This window comes from Diorhabda carinulata, chromosome 5 (genome assembly GCF_026250575.1).
Source record: "Diorhabda carinulata isolate Delta chromosome 5, icDioCari1.1, whole genome shotgun sequence".
Classification (NCBI taxonomy): Eukaryota; Metazoa; Arthropoda; class Insecta; order Coleoptera; family Chrysomelidae; genus Diorhabda; species Diorhabda carinulata.
In genome coordinates, this window is record NC_079464.1 from 29,241,724 (window position 1) to 29,262,119 (window position 20,396).

General features: G+C 32.4%; 2 protein-coding genes across 13 annotated transcripts in view; both read left to right on the top strand.

Annotated features, from left to right (window-relative positions):
• The window catches only part of LOC130894660 (potassium/sodium hyperpolarization-activated cyclic nucleotide-gated channel 2), a 147,484-nt gene that overhangs the window by 10,261 nt on the left and 116,827 nt on the right, over positions 1-20,396 (top strand). For all 12 annotated transcript variants that reach the window (XM_057801606.1, XM_057801609.1, XM_057801610.1 and 9 more), the window contains one exon: positions 611-849. In XM_057801606.1, coding sequence (XP_057657589.1) covers positions 611-849 — 239 coding nt within the window. The remainder of the gene's footprint in view (positions 1-610; positions 850-20,396) is intronic.
• Positions 13,324-20,147, top strand: LOC130894663 (uncharacterized). Its single transcript, XM_057801613.1, has 4 exons — positions 13,324-13,483; positions 14,201-14,461; positions 18,166-18,303; positions 19,797-20,147. Exons 1-4 carry the CDS (start codon positions 13,435-13,437, stop codon positions 20,141-20,143), a joined length of 795 nt encoding a protein of 264 aa, XP_057657596.1. The 5' UTR covers positions 13,324-13,434; the 3' UTR covers positions 20,144-20,147.

Here is a 20,396-nt window from a genome sequence, read left to right on the forward strand (position 1 = left end):
ACTTCCGGTTTTACTAATAATTGGATTGATTTTTTTTAACTGGAGTTATGAATCAAATAAATCGCGTTTTTTTGATTCAAATTTAATTTAAATTCTGTCTCTTGAAGCTGATTGAGGAACGTATCCAATTTCTGATGAGGCTAGGTTTACTTTAGCTCAGGTTAGGTTATCTTAATTAGCCGGTATCTCGGAAAAAAAAATCATTTTATACAGTCCCGTTTAAAAAGCCAAACCCAAAGTAAAAAAATTATTGGTAAAACAGGAAGTACTAATTTCGGGAACTTCGATAAATGCGACCTCGAAAACGCGTGTTTTTATTGTGATTCTTTACCGGGCAGAAGCGGAAGTATTGTTGTCTAATGATATACGAGGATGGTTCAAATATAAACCGGCTATAAAAATTTTATTATCAAGTTATGGAGCTGAAATTTTTGATAGATTTTCGAGATATTTTCCGTCACACACCGGAAACTTTAGGATGATTTTTTCGGTTCTTCTGATGTAATATCATTATCATATTTATTATTATACGTTGTGGTTATAACTTTCAAACTATCTTTCAATGTTTCAAAGAGTTTTTCTGTGTTTTATTGTTGGATTATTTGTGCAGGTTCACTTCGACGATGTGTCCCTTTACGGCACACCGAAAGAAGAACCAGGACCAACGCCACTGGGTTCCGCGGAAGCTGGCAAACAGAGTTTTATCAAGAACCAACTGCAAGCCCTTTTCCAGCCAACAGATAACAAGTTGGCAATGAAACTGTTCGGCTCAAAAAAGGCTTTGATGAAAGAAAGGATCAGGCAGAAAGCTGCAGGACACTGGGTTATACATCCTTGTTCTAGTTTCCGGTAAGTGTTTTTTTATAAAATTGTTTCAAATTTTTAACCATTTCTATAATGAAAAATGTTTGTACCACCCTTGAATTTCATTTACCTTGACCTATAAAAATGGGTTTGCAAGTAAATGTATAAATAAAGAGGAATATACCGCATGCCCGTTGTTTTCTATCAAATATTCAAATTTACAGTATGCCGAACCGGTTGGGATTTTAATTAGGTTACACACTCGAAATAACAATATTAATTTCTAATACGAGGATGGTCCCAGAAGTACCCGGCTTAAAAACGGAAACACAAAAATTCTGGAAAAAATATTTTTCTTTTTTAACGTAATCTCCTTTTATACTTGAAACCCGGCAACTTATGAGAACCACGCAGCTCTGTAGAAATTGATCTCGATTTCACGACATGTATGTAAGACGGTGTTAGCGTCCCACTTAGAAGTTACAAAAATTTTGAAGGTTTGTTCCAAAATGCAAAGGGCTGAAAGAGAAAATTGATTTTTGACTAACTAATATCCCACTACTGTCCAATTTCAAGACATCGCTATTATCGCTATTATATAGTTCTAAGATGTTCAAGCATTTTTCTAGATTTTGGTTTCTTCCAAGTTGTTCTAGGTTTGTTCTACTTTGTTGCATAGGGTTGAAAAAAAACTTTTAGAGAAAATTGAACTGTTTATATTATTTAACTAACACCCAATTTTGAGACATCGCTATTTTATGAGTTGTTCTCAGTTGTTCAAGCATTTTTCTAGACTTTGGCTTGTTCCAAGCTGTTCTTAGTTTTTTCTACCATGTTCTAGAATGCAAAGAACTTGAAAAAAAAATTGAATCGCCTATATTATTCAACTATCTATTCAATAAGGAAATTTTAGAATGACAATCTCTCGATAGTATAATAATGATTCAACCCATGCTAAATTTTTTAAAAGTGATTTTAAATTTTGTCATATTCATATATCACAATCCAAATCTATCACGGGTAACAGCTGTCACTTGCCGGATATGAGATAGCCATAAGTCATATTAGAACATGTCACACTAATTGGCCGACCTCAACCTAAAGATATCAGTGGTTATGAATATTGTAGGGATTTCTTAGTTGTCTGGAGTTTTCTTTCTCATAAAACGCTTTATTGATGTTAATAAATGAATAAAATACCGATGGCTATTCAATGAAAACTCATGATAGTGCCGTGCCTCAAGCGAGTAACGATACTTGTAATACCTGTTCCCACTGGGACCGTAGAATTGATTCAATCCTACAATATGAAATGGAAAAATTAAATATCGAGCTGCCTTTGCTGTAGCTGATTAATTTCCATAGTTTTTGACTGTAAAAACTCCAAAAAATCCATAAGGATGACATAATGATACGTGTATATATTCTTTTAATAATAAAATCAAATTATGTATCTGTTTATATCATGAACCGCTCAAAGAAAATAACAATCATTTATATCTTGAGGTAAAATATTCCTGACCTTGAATGTTATTTTTGGCAATGCAGGATCATTTATCTCTACTATATTTTAAACGTTGCGGTAGAGGGAAATCAATCACGGCACACGTCATAAACGGCGTCTAAAGACCGAATGCGTTATCATGGTATAAAAAAGTACATTTTGTGGTTTTCCACTTGAAATCAAAGTTTTTCTTATTATATTCATAATGTTATTTCATCCACAACTATTAACTGTTAAATGGCAGTCATTAATAAAGACAGTTGGTTGGAATGCTATAACGCAATAAAGACAATTCCATGGAATCATATAGTATTAATAGTTCGATGGAATAATATGACAACAGTTCAGTGGAATAAATATATGGACAGTTCGATGGAATAACATAATAAGGATAGTTCGATGGAATAAGAAGCTTCTGAATCCCATGATACATTTCGCAAATGAAACCTGATTGGTACGTGAGATCACGTGGCTTGTGAACGTTACTTGGATTTCTCGCCAATATTCTAATTCTTTAAGTAATCATATTGATTCTGTTCCCGTGCACGTTGCTTGAAATTGTGTGTGAATTTGCGAAGCCAAACACGGAACTCAAATGTTATGTACTTTTGAATTTTTTAAAAATAAAAATGCTGAAAGCCATTATGTTAATAGATTGGATTCGGTTAGGTTAGATTATACACTTTTACTTTTTTCATTACGACTAAAAATTGTTTCATTCTGCACTTTTGAGAAGTTTGAGACCTCAAATCAAGATTTGGAAACATAAACATATCAAAGGGTAAAAGAAATAAGAAATTATAGAAATATATAATACATAGACAAATATACATCTACAAACTTTATGCTTTATAGTTTTTCTAGTTAGTACAATAAATTAGTTAATGTAATAGTGAGCTGAAAAATTTTGTTGGCATACTAGTGAAGGTCACGTGATTTCAAGACTCAATCAGTTACCACTTGCGGAATGTAGTAGTATGGGATTGAGGCACATATAGTATTGACAGTTCGATGAAATAATATGATAATAACAGTTCAATAGAGTAAATATAATGAAGATAGTTCGATGGAATTATTAATAATAACAATTCGATGGAATAATACAATCAAGACAGTTCGATGGAATAAATATAATGAAGACAGTTCAATAGAATCATTAATAATGACAGTTGCGTAGAATAATATAATCATAGGCAAGTACACATCGACATAATTCCATGCTTTATAACTCTTCTAGTTAGTACAATTAATTATTTGAATTTCTTATTTCTTAGACCTTTTGATATATTACTGTTTCTAAATTTTCTTGATTTTAGGTTTCTTCTGTTTCAAAACTAGTTTTTTTGATAATTTTTGAAAGATTCATAAAAAACTGACGTTTCTACTAATTTTAAGCCTTTATCAAAATATTTTGATACGCCGAAACGTCAATTTTTCATCAATCTTCAAAAAATTATCAAAAAAACTCATTTTGAAATAGAAGAGACCTAAAATCAAGAACATTTAGAAACATAAATTATTTAATGTGATAGTGAGCTGAAAAATTCTGTTGGTCATGTTATCTCAAGACCCAATCAGATTACTCTTGCGAAATGTTGTAGCATATAGTATTCATATATAAATCATATAGTACTGACAATTAAATTGAAGATAGTTCGATGGAATCATTAGTAATGACAGTTCCATTGAATGATATAATCAAGATAGTTCGATGGAATCATTAGTAATGACAGTTCCATTGAATGATATAATCAAGATAGTTCGATGGAATCATTAGTAATGACAGTTCCATTGAATGATATAATCAAGATAGTTCGATGGAATCATTTATAATGACAGTTCCATTGAATGATATAATCAAGATAGTTCGATGGAATCATTTATAATGACAGTTCCATTGAATGATATAATCAAGATAATTCGATGGAATCATTAGTAATGACAGTTCCATTGAATGATATAATCAATATAGTTCGATGGAATAAATATAATGAAGACAGTTCGATGGAATCATTTATAATGACAGTTCCATTGAATGATATAATCAAGATAGTTCGATGGAATCATTAGTAATGACAGTTCCATTGAATGATATAATCAAGATAGCTCGATGGAATAAATATAATGAAGACAGTTCGATGGAATCATTAGTAATGACAGTTCCATTGAATGATATAATCAAGACAGTTCGATGGAATCATTTATAATGACAGTTCCATGGAATAATTTAATCATAGACAAAGTAATATTATAATACAAAGTTACAGTAAAGTTATTTCTGTCAAATGTTCCTTTCAATTTCTAATCACCGCCCAGTGGAACAAAAATAGCTTTATCTTAGAAGACCAGATCCTGTTTATTTTAAAAATTGGCACTTTTTAATATGAACATTATATATATTCAGCAGTCTAGAATTACTATGTCTATGAATATAATGGAGACAGTTCGATGGAATTATATAGAATTGACAGTTCGATTGAGTTATTATTCTGTCAATTTACTCTCATGTGATATAACTTTATTATTTTTTACTCTACTCTGCTCTATTTTCATTTTCATTGGTTATTGTGAAGTGGTGTATAATAAGTTACGGCATTTGTCAGCCCATTGTTGTGCCAATGCCACTTTAAGGTAAAAATTTGAATCATGGCTATTGTGGGTCTGGAATTGAGAATTTGCACAATAGATGGCGGAATGTTATTTATAACGAAGGTGATTACATTAGTGACCAAAAATGAAAGTTTATACGCCTTAGTTTAATTTAAGACAGCTATATTATTTTCCGGTTCCGCTTTATTATTCTGCACACTTAATTCAACGAGTTTCTAATATTTTAATGTCCTCGTATGTTATCCAACCGGTATATAATCTGTTGTGATTGTTATTTGATTTGATAATCTCCACAATTCCAGGTAACAAAAATTCGTCACAATAACGCTCTATATATCAATTTGAACTAATTACATATATTTTCTATAAATGACCTCGATTAGAACGAGTCAATTTTAATTAAAAAATCCTCCGGGAATTTTCCATAAATGAAGTATTTCAAATGCACGTTTGCAGTGTATAATTCATATTAATCCGCATCTATATTTTATTTCAGCAATGGTCAACAATAATTCGTTTAGATATATAATTGTAACGACTCACCAAGCCATTTTAAATACAGAGTTATGATAAAGTAATTCAAAAAATTTATAAAACGTACAACGTTCATTTTTCGAAACAAAAACACGAGAGAATTTATAAAAAACAAAACTTAGTACGACCATTTTAAATATTATTACAGAATAAACTAAACAACTCTTAAAATTAATGTACCGGGGCTAATACAAATTTTTAGATTTTCATAAGCTGTACAAAGGTTTGGAGTGGTCAAAAAATATTAATAAGGACTTATTTATGAATAAAAGTTAGAAATTTTGTTTATTTTAATTCCAAGAAACTTTTCCTGACAAATTAAATACGATTAAGTTTACTTGGAAGTTCTAATGTGATTATGGAAAATTTGTAAAAGCCACGTAAATGCAGAAAAAAAAGTCCTTTAACATTTAATAAAAAAACAATTGTTTAAAATCATTTACAGATAAAAATTTATGTAAAAGTGTTGATAAGATAGTTGAATTAGTTAATAGTACGCTTGGTGTTAAGAAATCGACGATATACAGAGTTATTTAAGTGAAAAACCAAAATTTCAAACAGAAAACCGTTTGAAAGAAATTGTCCGAAGGAAAGTACAAGCTTTCTTCTTTAGAAAAGAATACCCAATAGTAGACAAAGTTCTTATCATGGTTGGAGATGATATAACCTTGAACTTAGTTGAAACACACTATGGGAAGAAATAAGGATGAGCGACATACAACAAATAAATTTTGGCAAAATGAAACTGATACAAGTCGAAGACAGATTTTTTCAAATAATTTATCTACTGGTTTAGATCCACCGACTTTTTCTACTTCGTTATCTACTTCTGAAACTACTTGTTCAGGTGATTACCATGAGGACATGAAAACCGGCGTTTTTAAAGAATATCCTTCAAACTCGACGTTTAAATATTTCTTTAGATATCTCTAATTACTAATTAAATTGCTTATAACATATTTATTTTCTATTGCTGGACGAAAGATCTTTGAACAACATCAAGTTTTTAAAAATCGACTAATTTTTTTCATACTAATGTTCCCATTGTCCTTCTCCTCTTATTTAAGGAGGTAGAACAAAACTTTTAAATGAAAAATACGCAGAATTCGTTAAATAATTGGATTATCGCATATACAGTGCCACTCAATTATTTCTCATGGCCATTTTTTAAATATTTTTTTCTTTCTGAAGCTGTAATATAATCCGTTCCTGAGATGTGGCCAACGGCGGTTCTTAGTTGCCCTCCCGGTTTCATAATTAAGAATTTACATTTTTGACTAATTCTGGTATATTCTTCTATGTAAAAACAGCTTTTTGTGTTCGGTTTTTCTCCGAAAATTCTTAATACAGGATTCAACAATTGGTACTGTTACTGGAACATATAATTACCAATAAATCAGCTTCTCGTTCAAAATTATAATAATTATAGGGGCTGAATTCTTTTAGATTTTTTCGTGCCACGTTAATTGATAGGGACGACAAATGATAGCGCCTTTGTTAGCTTTTTAAACAAAAATAATTTGAACAGATAACAGGTTTATAAAATATCGTGAAAATCCAAAATCGATGTAACTCTGAGACTGGATATAACGATCCTTAACGAAAATATATCACCCCAAAATTATTATCCTGAAGCTTGCTACACAAATTACGAGAATAACTCAAAATTTCAGTCTTTTATGCTGATTCATTTTTGCTCGTCAACTCTCGTGGCCATATTTGTTATAATTTTTTCATCCGTTACTGAAATATGGCCAACGGCCGTTCTAAGTTGCCCACCGGTACGTTATTGTAAAAAGAAATCACAAAGAAACCCCCCCCCCCCTTATACGAGAGAACAAGTAACGTCACGTGTCAATAAAAATGATGATCAAATTGCTTTTATAGCCACCGTATTATCCAGATCTCGTCCCATCGACTACTAGCTGTTTTCAACTTTGAAAAATTAGCCAAAGGAAGAAATACTACCACATGTAGTTACAGCAGAACCGGGACTTTAAAGAAAGTTCATTTTGTGAAAATAGAAAGATTGATTGAACCACTTTTCTCGGAAAAAACAACAGTTGAAATGAAATTTGGCGCGTATTCATGAATCGATTCATATATCTACACAGTATTCAAATGCAAATCTATCGATGAACTCATTCGATTCCCTGGGATAAAACCGATAGTTGATTTAATCAAATTCATGCTTTTGATCTCAATAGTGTCTGTCGAGATTTCCGTCAGTTTCAATAGATCTGATGGTAATTTTGAATATTCCATGTATCGGGAAGTTATTGATAAAAAGTTGATGAAACACGGCGTTACTTTTCGATATAGGATTTTCATTTTTTATTCTAAAGAGGAAACTTGAAATTTTTAACGATTCAAATACACTTTTAACCGAACTCGAGTCTTTTAGGATACACTCCTCAAACAACGCAGCCAATATCTATGTTTCTTACTCTTCTTTCTACTTTCAAAAGTTTAATTAGAGTGTCAGGTTATCTTCCATTAAAGAAAGCGCCATGTAATTCACTTCTTTTGTTCTATTGATGATCTGTAAATCGGCAAAAATAATAGTATCTTCAAAACTGTTTTCTTAAAACGCTTGATAGTCTTTCCTGGCGTAGTCCGTTGTATATTCTCATCGAATCTCCTTTTGGTGGCGTCATCCATGAACTTCCTGGTTCGAAAAAACTTGATATACCACTGTTTGTCTTGAGCTGATGTTTTTCTAGGATTGGTACATTCATCTGTTGCAGGGTATCTTCGAGTTGTAGATATTCTAGCTTGGACTGTCTTTCGATGAGTTCTATCGGTAGTCCTCGTCCTTAACGTCAGTTTTTGCTGAAGAGTTATAGGTATTTGGTTCCAGTGGTATGAAGCTATGCCTCCTGGTATATTTTATATACTCTATCAATCACGCTGCTCTCTGCGTTAATGTTTATTTTCCACGTTGCACGCAAGTTTACTAATTGTCTTATCATCGTAGGCTGAGTAATCTTCTTCGTCCGGTTTTAGATTTGAAGAAATGCTTTTTGCGGTACTTCAATTTCTATTCGTTCTAGTTCGGATTTGATCCTCTTAAAGCTTGATTCTGAATCTTGGTACTCCAATTTCTATTCGTTCTAGTTCGGATTTGATCCTCTTCAGCTTGATTCTAATCTTGGTACTCCAATTTCTATTCGTTCTAGTTCGGATTTGATCCTCTTCAGCTTGATTCTGAATCTTGGTACTCCAATTTCTATTCGTTCTAGTTCGGATTTGATCCTCTTCAGCTTGATTCTGAATCTTGGTACTCCAATTTCTATTCGTTCTAGTTCGGATTTGATCCTCTTCAGCTTGATTCTGAATCTTGGTACTCCAATTTCTATTCATTCTTGTTCGGATTTGATCCTCTTGATTTTGATTCTAAATTTAAGGCTTTGCTGACATTTAAGTACTCCAAACTCCAGTGGATTGATCCCTGTTGCATCCTTGGATGATGTGTTCTAAGGTTGTTCATTAGCCTAGCACAGACTTACTCTGCTAATTAATCAGAAAAAAAATTAATATATGATCCAAGGAGATAAGGACATGTCAAATTGTATAATAAAAGTGATGATTTTAAAAAATTGGTGTATGTAAGTAAAATAAATAAAGGAACTAAGTGAAGCGATTCAAAATTATTAACGTTTTCATTAAATTATAATTTGACAGTGTTGCCAAATCGCGAGAGTAGGTATCAAACGAACAGGATACGGTTATTAACTAATATATATTACGATTATGGATCATTTCTAAATCTAAACATGTTTTTAGATGTTATCTCTTTTAATCGTTTTCCTTATTTACAGAAACAGGTTGAAAGTATTTTTATTAACAATATTCTTTGGGTTCTTGTGATTTCAAAAAGTACATAAAAATGTATGACGCTGGAAAATTTCGGAATTTGTAATTGGATTAGTTTCGATTAATTCCAGTGAAGATTGTAATATTTTGAGTCAAGGTCACGGAATATTGGCGTGTTTCACGAAGTGCCGTATGATTTAACGAGCTTTTGAGTTAATTAACAATTGATGTTTTCGCTTGTATATTAATATAAATCTTCGTATAAATCTGTACCAAGCGATTTCGATCGATATTTATGTTCCATAGTACAAACTACCATATTTTCTCAATACAAGTAATCAAATTTAGCTTAGCTTAGTTTTGAGTTGCACTTTTTCTCAAAACTAAAAATTTTTTGGGCATTTCGTCCTGAGGAATGTCCCAGGTTTGGTCATTTTTCAAGGACTGTGATGTACCACGCTTTCCAGTACTATGTGGAAAGTTGGGAGATTTAGAATCACTTGTAGTGCAGCTGCTGGGCATAACTTCATGGCTCCAAGACAGTCTTTGTACCTTCGAGATATTGTTCCTAGAAGTATTCAAACTAGTTGAGTTTTACTATCAATGGTAGCAAAAATAGATCATCATGTTGCCTTGGAGAAGACGCAAAAAGGAGAAGAAGACGTCAACTTAGAAAATGGCTAGATGCAACCGTAAACAAAAGGAATTGGACTAAAGCAGTAGAGAGACTTCAAATCATGGGCCTATAAGGCCTGCTGTGCTTTAATTTATTATTCCTTAGATCTTTTGATTTGTTTATGTATGACTTGGCACTCACAATTTGCGTATTTACATTAATCAATAGATCACCTACATCAAGATATTTGAACTTCAATTCATGTCATACTATGTCACAAAGAAGATCAGTGATAATAAGTTTGGCTGATATATCTATCCAACTATCAGATCTTGAATTTAGATGCTTAGCTATTCAAAAAGCAAAAACTGCATGGGAAGAAACCAGTTACAGAAATGAAACATCAAAACATAAAATATTCCTCCTTACCATATGTACAAGGACTTTCCTAACAACTGCAAATTATTTCAATAAATATGATATTGGTATAAGTCATAAAGACAGCTGTTTACATAGGGCAGATATCACAGTATTTAGAAAATAGACTAAAAGGTCATCAATACGATGAAAAAATATAAAACTGCATTAAAGAACCACGAAATATCAAAAAACAAAAATTCTTGGCACGGACACTAATACACAAAAAAGAAAATTTTTATAAATGATTCACATTCATAATAACGAGAAAGTTATCAATGATAAAAAAGATATTGATACAAATAATTTGATTGATGGCTGCTACATATTTTTGAGATGAAAAAACTATTTTAATTTTATTTTGATATTCATAATGAAGGTGATCTAGTCATATTTCCATGAAGTCTGGAACAGGTCGAAACGTCAAATTTTTACCTGTCTGAAAATAAAATTTTAAATAAGAAGTAACCTAAAATAAAAAATTCGAAATAATCATACTCAGTACTAGAAAATAATTATTTACACACAATTTCATTAAAGCGATGTCACGATCTACTGAATTTTTTTTTTATTGAGCATTCAATTTGTCGTATTGTCAACTAATGTCAACAGTGTTATGCAAAGCACTCTAGATAACTATATAATTAGTAAAGAATGCCAAGATTAACTGAACTGACTTCTCGTAATTGTTGTTCAAATGCATTTCAATTATTTACAACAACCGAATAAATAGATAATGTAGATATTTCAATGCATAATTTTTATTTACGTACAATAACAAGTGGATTTTGTACTCGTAGTACCGTCAATAATTATTAGAATGTGAGTTTGGGGAAGATTCAAATAATTTAAATAATAAACACAAATTTTGTTTGGAAAACTTATATAGTGGCACCTAGATTATCCGACCTCGGATCATCCAACTTCCCAGGTTATCCGACCAGACGTCAGCCTCCCGATTGTACCAGCTGTGTTGTTAAAAAATCTGCCAATTCGTGCCGTTTTGTTGTTAGACAATGCCCCAAGTCACCCATCTGAGTCTGAACTTCAACATGGTGATATTAAACCTATGTTTTTGTCCCCCCCCCATGTGAATCCATTAGTACAACCTATGGACAAGGATGTTATCGAGCTGCAATTCACTTAGCTGCTCAAGCTTGCGAAGAAGTCAAGAAAACCACTTTACAAAAATGATGGAAGAAGGTTAGGTTAGGTTAGGAGTCAGACACGGCGCAATTAGTCCGTGATCTGAAATCTATTCAAAGTGATATCCATTCTTCTGACGTAGAGGAATGGCTAGCTGATGTGGATGTAACCAGCCTTACAAATGAAGATCTTGATGATGAGCAGATCAATGACCTAATCCTGCAACAAGCTTCTGCTGAAGAAGAAAAACAGGAAGACGAAAAGATCAGCCACTCTGCAGCCAAGGATGTCTTCGAGACTACCCTAAAGTACAGCTACAGCCATGGATATTATGTCGGCAAAGAAGTGGCGTGATGCAGCGGCCAAATCAAGGTTTAAGAAATTGAAACGAAAAACCATTTCTGATTTTTTAAAGTAGTTTTATCATCATTTTAAAATGTTTCATTGTTTATTTACACACGTTTTTATTCTTGCAACCTTGTTTGTTGTAGTGCACTGTATAGTCCTTTGGTTGTACATACATAGTATTGTTTACTTAATACATACATCGTTTATATCCCTACCAATGGCTTAATTCATTTTTCCCTGATTATCCGACCTTTTTAGCGTTCCGACCGTCATCTGGTCCTTTTATCTTCCATCTTCCATTGTTCTTTTTCTGTCAGTTCCTTCAGGACGCGCTCCGCTTTTTCTTTTAAAGCCTCAACAGACTCAAATATTTTTCCTTTCAATACAGAATCGATTCTTCACACGTTATTACCTTTTATAATAAGTTTAAAAGTATTTTTCAATCGCGTTCAAAGTGTCAATTCTAATATTTTTGCGAGCTTCTTGTTGTTCAAAGGAGTTTCATATGAAATTACACAACAATCAGACTCGGTAGACATCGCATTCGAATGAGTAGGCTTCAGAATAAACAGCTGACAGTCGTTAAACTTTGGCGCATGCGTACTTTTTCTGTATCAACTGTCTCGTTGCTCAATCTCTTATTGGGACACCAATTATAAGGATTTTATCAACTCTTTCTGGATTAGTTATAATAAATGAGGCGTTCAGCATCATCCGTGTTCATGTACTTTTACAAGTAGTTTTAAATCATTCCATTGGACGAAGCACTTTGAGAATAATAATGAGGTTGCAATTTTTTGGTTTTTGAAATTGTTTTACTACGTAAAAAATACGCCCACTTCGACATTTAACAATAACAAGCACTTTATGAGTTCACATACACGTGCTTTTTGATAAGAAAAATTTTTTGGCGTAATCAGTGGACAAGAAAGGGCTGGAAAAGCTATAGACTGTTTTGGGATAGTCATGGGATTATGTCAATCTTCAAAAAGGTAGGAGACTCGTACACATTATTTCTTGATGAAATAAAAGTGCAGGAAAAACGTATTTGAAGAAAAGGAAAATGTTTTTTCATGAGAACAACGCTTGTTCTCTCGCAATAGCTAAAATTCTCGAATTACACTTCGAATTGGCTGAACACCCATTGTATTTACCAGATCTAGCCCTCAGCGACTTGTTCCTGCTTTCTAACCCCAAAGTTTCATTTTCAGAAGAGAGATTTCCATCAGGAGAGGACGTTATCATATACGTAAACCCCTACTTTGAGGAGAAAGACTATTTTTAAGGGTTAAAAAGATTAGACCATCGCTGAACTAACAAAATGGACTTGAAAAATAGAAATAATTATGAAAAATAATGTTTATTTTCTTCTTCTATCAATCAACTTCTATATTTATCTACCAACCGATACGGTTTGCTTTATATGAATATTGAAACTAATTTTCTGTCAAATTTTGACAGATGACATCATAAACATAGCGAAAACTAATAATAAAATCACCATAGACAAAAAGTTAACATTCTTTGGCTTAGCATTAAATCGAAATAGTGTCATGTTGTGCCATGTCTCTTTTGACATTTAGCATTTTGTCAAAAAAGTGCATTTTGATGAAAATTGATTCTACCACAATTAAAATAAATGTCGTCCACTAATTTACCCACCGTCAAAAATGTTATAATCATAAGAGGTAGGTGATTAAAATGTGACTATGCAAAAATCTCTCAAAATATCTCAAAATATCTCTAAATTATTTCCTCGTCTAATAGAAATTAGCTGATTAAGTTGTTGATAGTGAACGTTTAGAAGAATCAAGTTTCTAAACAAAAGGAAATTACTCGAGAAGGCTTTTATGATTTCAAATAAGGCCTTACTCAAGACCAATGCACAGAATCGCCTCGGTGGTGAAACACCATAAGACAAGACTGTTCACAATTGATCTGCAGAATTTCAGAGACAAACATATAGAAGCGTCTCTTAGGATATTTATATACATCTTAAAGCAAATATTTCGAAAAGTTATTATACATTTTCGAACTTGTTTGTGTCTGTTTCGCTTTTTTAAAAACTTGAGAGGAAAAAACCACCATGAAGTTCAAATCAAAACATCGACTTACTAAACTGTTTGTAGATGCTGTTTAGTTTTTTGCTCTATCGATGGAAAGAATCTTCCACGAACAATTGGTGTTTCATGCGTGCAATCTCTAGATGTAGTAAAATGAGGAACTTAACCCTTTTCGTTTCTGATACGTTTTTTGTAAAAAAAAGGCAACCCTCGTATCATATAATTTATTTATATACAAAATCGACGAACAAACTAATTTTGAATCAGAAGAGGTTTAAAATCAAGACTATTTAGAAACATAAACATATCAGAAAGTATAGTAAATAAGAAATTTATTTATAGGTTTTGATAAAATTTCTGTGACTCCGGATATCTATAACAGATACCAATCAATATATCAAAGGGATATTAAACCAGATTTGAGCTTAGATTTCGATAACGAAATCGAAAATTTGGAAAATGAAAAAAGTAGTCATACGATTTATAAACCTAAATCAACCATTCCCCTTCCAACTGACTATCCCATAGATATCCCGAAAGGATTGACGAGAAAAAATTGTGAGGTATATCAAAATCATGAAGAATTTAGCAAAAGATTTGTAGGTAATGAAAATTTTTCGGCTAATAAACAAATGTGCTTATTATCTAAGAAGACACGGCATATAAAAACAAAAAAAAATTTCCAGGATATTCATATGTTTGTTATTTATAAGAAGGGTTGTATGTAGAGGATTCGATCCCGGTCGATTTTTCTAGTCCCTGGATTTCGGGATTATCAACAGTTAATACCGGGATTCCGGGATAGTCCCGGGATTGTATTAGTAGTAGAAAGTGGTAGCAAAAAGAAAGTAAAACATATAAAAATCAATTTTTTATTTTAAATCTTTACTTAAATCTTCAGAAACAAAACAAAATTATAATTTCTTCTAATAAAATTAACAAACTAGGCCCTTATAAAATAGTTTGATAAATTATTGCTCAGTTTGTTCATTTTATTTTACAATAAACTTGAAAAAATCAACTTGTTAAAATTTGTCAAAAGAGATCAATGCTAATAAGACTCATATTTTAAATCAAATAGACCAGAAACTATAATTTACTAATTTAAGCCACGAAAATAAAATCTAAGACATAACAACGCATCCAACGTCTCATATGAAGCAGCTAAAAAAGCGCGTTCAGGTTCGATGGAAGTTGAAGGAATTGTCAATAAATTTTCATAAGCCTTCTCCAAATTATAACCACATAAAGATTCATTTCTTGCTTAAGGATCATAGAAAAATCAGTTTCTTTATATCCTTCAGGATTTATAGTTTTCATACTGTTTTCTATTTCGTTCTGGGGCTTTTCTTTTAATGTTAAATCAGTTTTACTAGTTGTCTGCGTGGGTTTAATGTCATTTTCTTCATTATCACTATTTTCAATTTTTCAAAATAACTCCTTTACATCACAATCAGTCTCCAGCTCAGTCTTCTCATTATGAGGATTTTGTAGATACTCCACTTAACTCACTTGGTCGACGATCTTTCAAGCGGTTGAATAAATGTGTCTTCAATTTAGAAGCCAAAATTGAGTCAATGTCACTTATCAATTGTTGAAAAAGAAACTTGCACAAACTGGCATCAGAACGACAAAGTGATTCTACAGATAATAATTTAACTGGCGCCAATACCTTGATTATCTCACTGATAAGTTGATAATCTGACTCTTCAAATGGTACAGGATTATTAAGATCAATAAGTGCCTGTTTTACACTAGTTTTTGAAAGATCAAATCGCTCAGCATTTCGATCATCATAAGTCAAATCCGGACCATTTCCAGTTTCAATGACTAATCCCGAGTCTAGTCCTTCATTATCATCATCCGAGTCATCAATATCATTACTGGTAGTCTCATTTACAGGTGTCTTTTTATACAATAAATCACAAACGGCTAAATGAATACCATGTGCAAAACAAACTTGGTGTTCCGTATTAACAAGTTTTCAGCATTAACTTAAATCGTTTGATGTCGCAAATACGCTAAAAGGAAAACCATCTAGCGCAGTCATGCGGGCCAAAACATCGTCAAGAGTATCAGATTTCACAAAATAGTCGGCGACTGACGTCATTTTTCTTTTCGAAGGTGGTCCTTCATTATTTTGGCTCGTTGAGGAAGATGCCTTAGCAGAATCTACTTTTACGGAATGATTTGAAAATAGATGAGTATGTAGGCCTTTGGTTGATCCTCCTAAGGTTTTTAAAATAGCTAAACAACGCTTACATTGTGCTGAGCTACCCGTTTTGTCGACTAAAAAACGGTTCCGAATTGACTTAACGTCTTCATCTTTTTTATGTTTGACATAAAAACTTTCCTTGGACAGTGACATTGTTACTTAATTCTTAAACCTAAACAAAAAAGAAAAAAAAACATTTAAATCTATGTACATCTTAAACATAACCTCTTAGATCAACGGAAAAAACTTAAGCTGTTTTTCATCTATATTTACTCATACACATCAATGCATTGTTGTTTTTTTTAATAAATTAATTGTTTATCACCAATTAACAATATAAATATCAATACTTACACGATCTGAAGCGTAATTTTTACACTATTTTACACACGTACTTAATCCGACACCGGTCGTTACAAGAAAAAAACGCAATCAGCTGTGTAAACAAGATGGCCGGCAAATTTTGACGTTTAACGTCAAATGAAAGTAAGTGCGTTTCGTTTCACGTACATTTTTATTGACTTATATATTAGTCCCGAAAATCCCGGGATTCGGGATTCATTGAATTGATTGAATTGAAATATGATAGGGATCCCGGTCTTCGGGATCCCGGGACCGAATCCTCTGGTTGCATGTCCAATAGGAATCGTGTGAGTATGTCTTACAGCTATAAGTAATAATTAAATTAATTAGTTTTATCTTTTGGGAAACCTATTTATTAGGTCGTATGAATCATGTTGTTTGAGTCTACGTTGGGCTGCTGATTATACATGAGGATGATATCTTATTCTATTCTTCATATCTTGAGGATAATTTTTTTAAATATTCCTATATTCATATATTCCTAATTATATACTACTACTATCTTGATGAAGTTCACTAAGGTACAAATTTATAACCGATAGATATGCAGAAATCGATATTTGAATACCAACTATTACCATAACCATCTGACGTATCTGAAATTTATCAATCTTGATAAACTGTAATAAAAGTTTACCGATTCAAAATTTTGATTCATCTATGTAACCTTCTTTTGCTTTTATTATTTCTATGTACAATTTTTGCATTGTCTGTAACAAATTTCAACCAATAATCGTCGTCTATTTGGTTACATTCGTTAGTTATTCCAAAGATGTAGATTGGACATTGTTTTCTAATTTCCCTGTACAATTTGTCCCACAATTCAATCGTGTTGTGGTTGGGCGACGAATCATTACTGTTAGTACATACTTCCTTCCAATTCTTTCAAATACTTTTTTAGACGACGCCATCTGAAAGTTGTTCGTTCTGTATTCGTTTACATACCGAAAGTTGCGTTTTGAGTGTTCCATGTAGTGACAGTTGACAGTCCCGTATTGCAAAACACTTTAGGAACGCTCTGGAGTAGACAACTTTAACTTCCTTAAATGTGACTCTAGCCACTTCATTTTTGACAGTTGACAGTTTCACTTCGATGATTTTTTATAATTCTCTATTATTTATTTTCTTTCCTCAGTGTAATTGAAAAACTTATCAAGATAACCCCATAAAATCCTTGTAAATGTTACCTTATAAGGTTCTGATCAGGATTACTTTACATGGTCCTCATCATGAGAGGTTCCTTATATGGACATGATCAGGGAAACCTCATAAAAAATATTCTTTTTTCCAGTAAGTTGAAACTGAGAGATTCTTTGTATGGACATGATAAGGACTTCGTCAGGATAATCAAATAAGAAATAGTCTTTATTTTAGTAAGGTGATCCTTAGCGATTCCTTGCTTGGAAATGACCTGGAAAGTATGAAGAAAAATTCATTTCCTTTCAATAGGATTAACCTAATGCGGTCCTGGCGTGGACCTCGTCAAGAATCTCTTAATAAGGTTTAATGAAATTAGGAAGAAATTTTAGTCGGGAAAGTCCTAGTCCTAGTAATATTCGTGAAAATGATGATTATTCCTTATAAATAGAACTAAAGATTATCTTAGTTAGCTTAGTTAGTGCCCATCTAATAAACAGCAAACATAAGAAAGTCCTTGGAAAAATTTACTGAATTATGACATGTCTGCTATATACTGGCGCTTAGATTATTACTTAACTTGTAATTTTAGATGAAATACTTGATACTGCAGTAGATACTGTTGTCAAAAAGTATAAGAGAGCTGTCGTCACTGATTACAAAATGTCCACCGCTAGTCAAAAAATATTTATATGGCCGACTATAGCAGAGTTCGATAGAAAAAAAACAGGTCATACCCAGTATTTTACTTGAATATTTATTTATTTTTTATCAAATAACGAATTATCTTCTTCTTTCAACCCTATACGATTATTGTGATACAAGCAATCATTTTACACACTAAATATCTACAACAATGTCCCAAATTCTCAAACATAACATCACTATCTTTGTAGGAAATAGTGTCCCAGAAATATAGACAAAATAATTTGTCTCAATAACAGGGATCTCAAAATGTTAAGTATGTGCCTATTGTAGACCCAAAAATGTCCTTTTTCTCACGCTTCACATTAAATTAGGACCAATAAAAATTTTGTGGATAAAAAGAGGAAGGATTTTAATATTTTAGAGAATTTTTTCTCCAATTCAGTGTTTCCAAAGTGATTAATTCCATAGAAAAGCACACAATGCAATAACTTAGAGCTTAGAACTCATTCGTAACGGTCTTGGGGAAATTTTTGGTTAGGTTAGGTTCAATTGCTCCTTCAGATTGATCTTTCATTGAATCATAGCTTTGGCAGAGTTTGTACTATCCGGAAAGTTCGGCGACTATATCATCATCGATTTTTTCAACATCTTTGTTAATAGGCGCCTGCTAAATAGCTACCAAATACTTCACCAATAAGATTGTTGCTTGAAATGATATTCTGCGGCAATTCAATTTCTTCCATAGTGTTTAGGATCAGTTTGGTATTGCCTAATTTTAGTAAATAATCAGCAAATTGTCGAGGCCCCTGCATTTTATAGTATCTTAAGAAGCATCGCTTGATAAAAAGATCTAATGAATCAGTTTTATTCGCACGTAGATGTACAGGAAGAGATCGATGAAAATTTCCTCCTGGTACTATTATTTGTCTACCGAAAGGGAGATTTAAGATTGGGATTACCCAAACATCACTTTTTTCTTGTTATTTTACTTTCAATAAAAAAAGTTTGTGTTTAAGTTGATTATCGATAAAGTTCATTATGGAAAACCCTAATACAATAACATTTTAACATCTCTGAAACCACCAGTATACTGAATATCATGAAAATCGTTTCCGAGATTCAGATATATACATGAATTGCTAATTAAAAGGATACTCAGAACGAAATTTTTTTTGTTTTTTGAGCGCCGGTCACTCGGAACAATTCCTCCACTAATTTAATGTTTGGAGTAGTCACAGGACGTCCCGAACGTGGATGATCTTCTAATTATTCTCGTCCCCAGGGAAACAACTTTTTTAATTGTTGAAAATGATGGACACCAATCGCCGTAACAACCTCCATTTTGTGTTTGATTTCTATTGGTTTGATCCTTCTTCAGTCAAGCATTTGGTTCGTTCCAACCTATCGAAAAACAATCCTTGGGCAATTGTTTCTGTTTTGTGTTCCAGCCGATCTTTTTTCCGAGACGGAAACGCTTCCAAGAACGGTCAAGATTGGACCAATTGTACCAATATTATACTTAATTTTTAATTGAATTTCAAAGTGATTTTAAAGAATTGTTTTATTTAAATTAAGGTTTACGAATCGTGGATTGGATTGACTCGACCTCGGTTGTCGAAGAAAAATGGGTTTATTCAATGATAATGTTATCATCGGAAAGTAATCACGTTAGCGACATCTATAAATACGAAGCTAAATTCTCACTACCAACGCGTTGTTATCCAATAGCTCAAGCGACTGCTAGCGTCTTTTTCGAATGCGACGTTTCTAAAGTAAAACCTCCATATTGTAACGTTGAAGTGACATTTCAACTCGAATCATTCAGTACGAAATTCAATCCTAACAGGCACATCATTACGGACGCTTTGCTTTTCAGAGTTATTGACGCCAAAATAAATATATTCAAAACATTTTATTTTTAATATATATTATTAATATATTTCGAAAAATATTTTTTATTTCGTAATTACGATCGAATATTTTCATGTCTCGATGAATTTTCTTCGCACTGGTTGAAATTACCGGCCTTATCTCGTTTTCCTTATTTTTCCTTACATAACTAAGTGAAGAAGATCGTACTTTACAACGTTACACATCACACTTATCATTTATTACGGTTTCCAGGTTCATTAACTTTTCTATTGGTCTCTTTCTCTAATATGAGCTCATCAAACT

Bases quoted from the DNA above. Each gene is read 5' to 3' on its own strand.
- LOC130894663 (XM_057801613.1), top strand. From the start codon at position 13,435: ATGTCGTCCACTAATTTACCCACCGTCAAAAATGTTATAATCATAAGA. The intron at 13,484-14,200 runs GTAGGTGATTAA...ATTTATTTATAG, and splicing joins AAATGTTATAATCATAAGAG to GTTTTGATAAAATTTCTGTG. The intron at 18,304-19,796 runs GTCATACCCAGT...ATTTAAATTAAG, and splicing joins GTTCGATAGAAAAAAAACAG to GTTTACGAATCGTGGATTGG.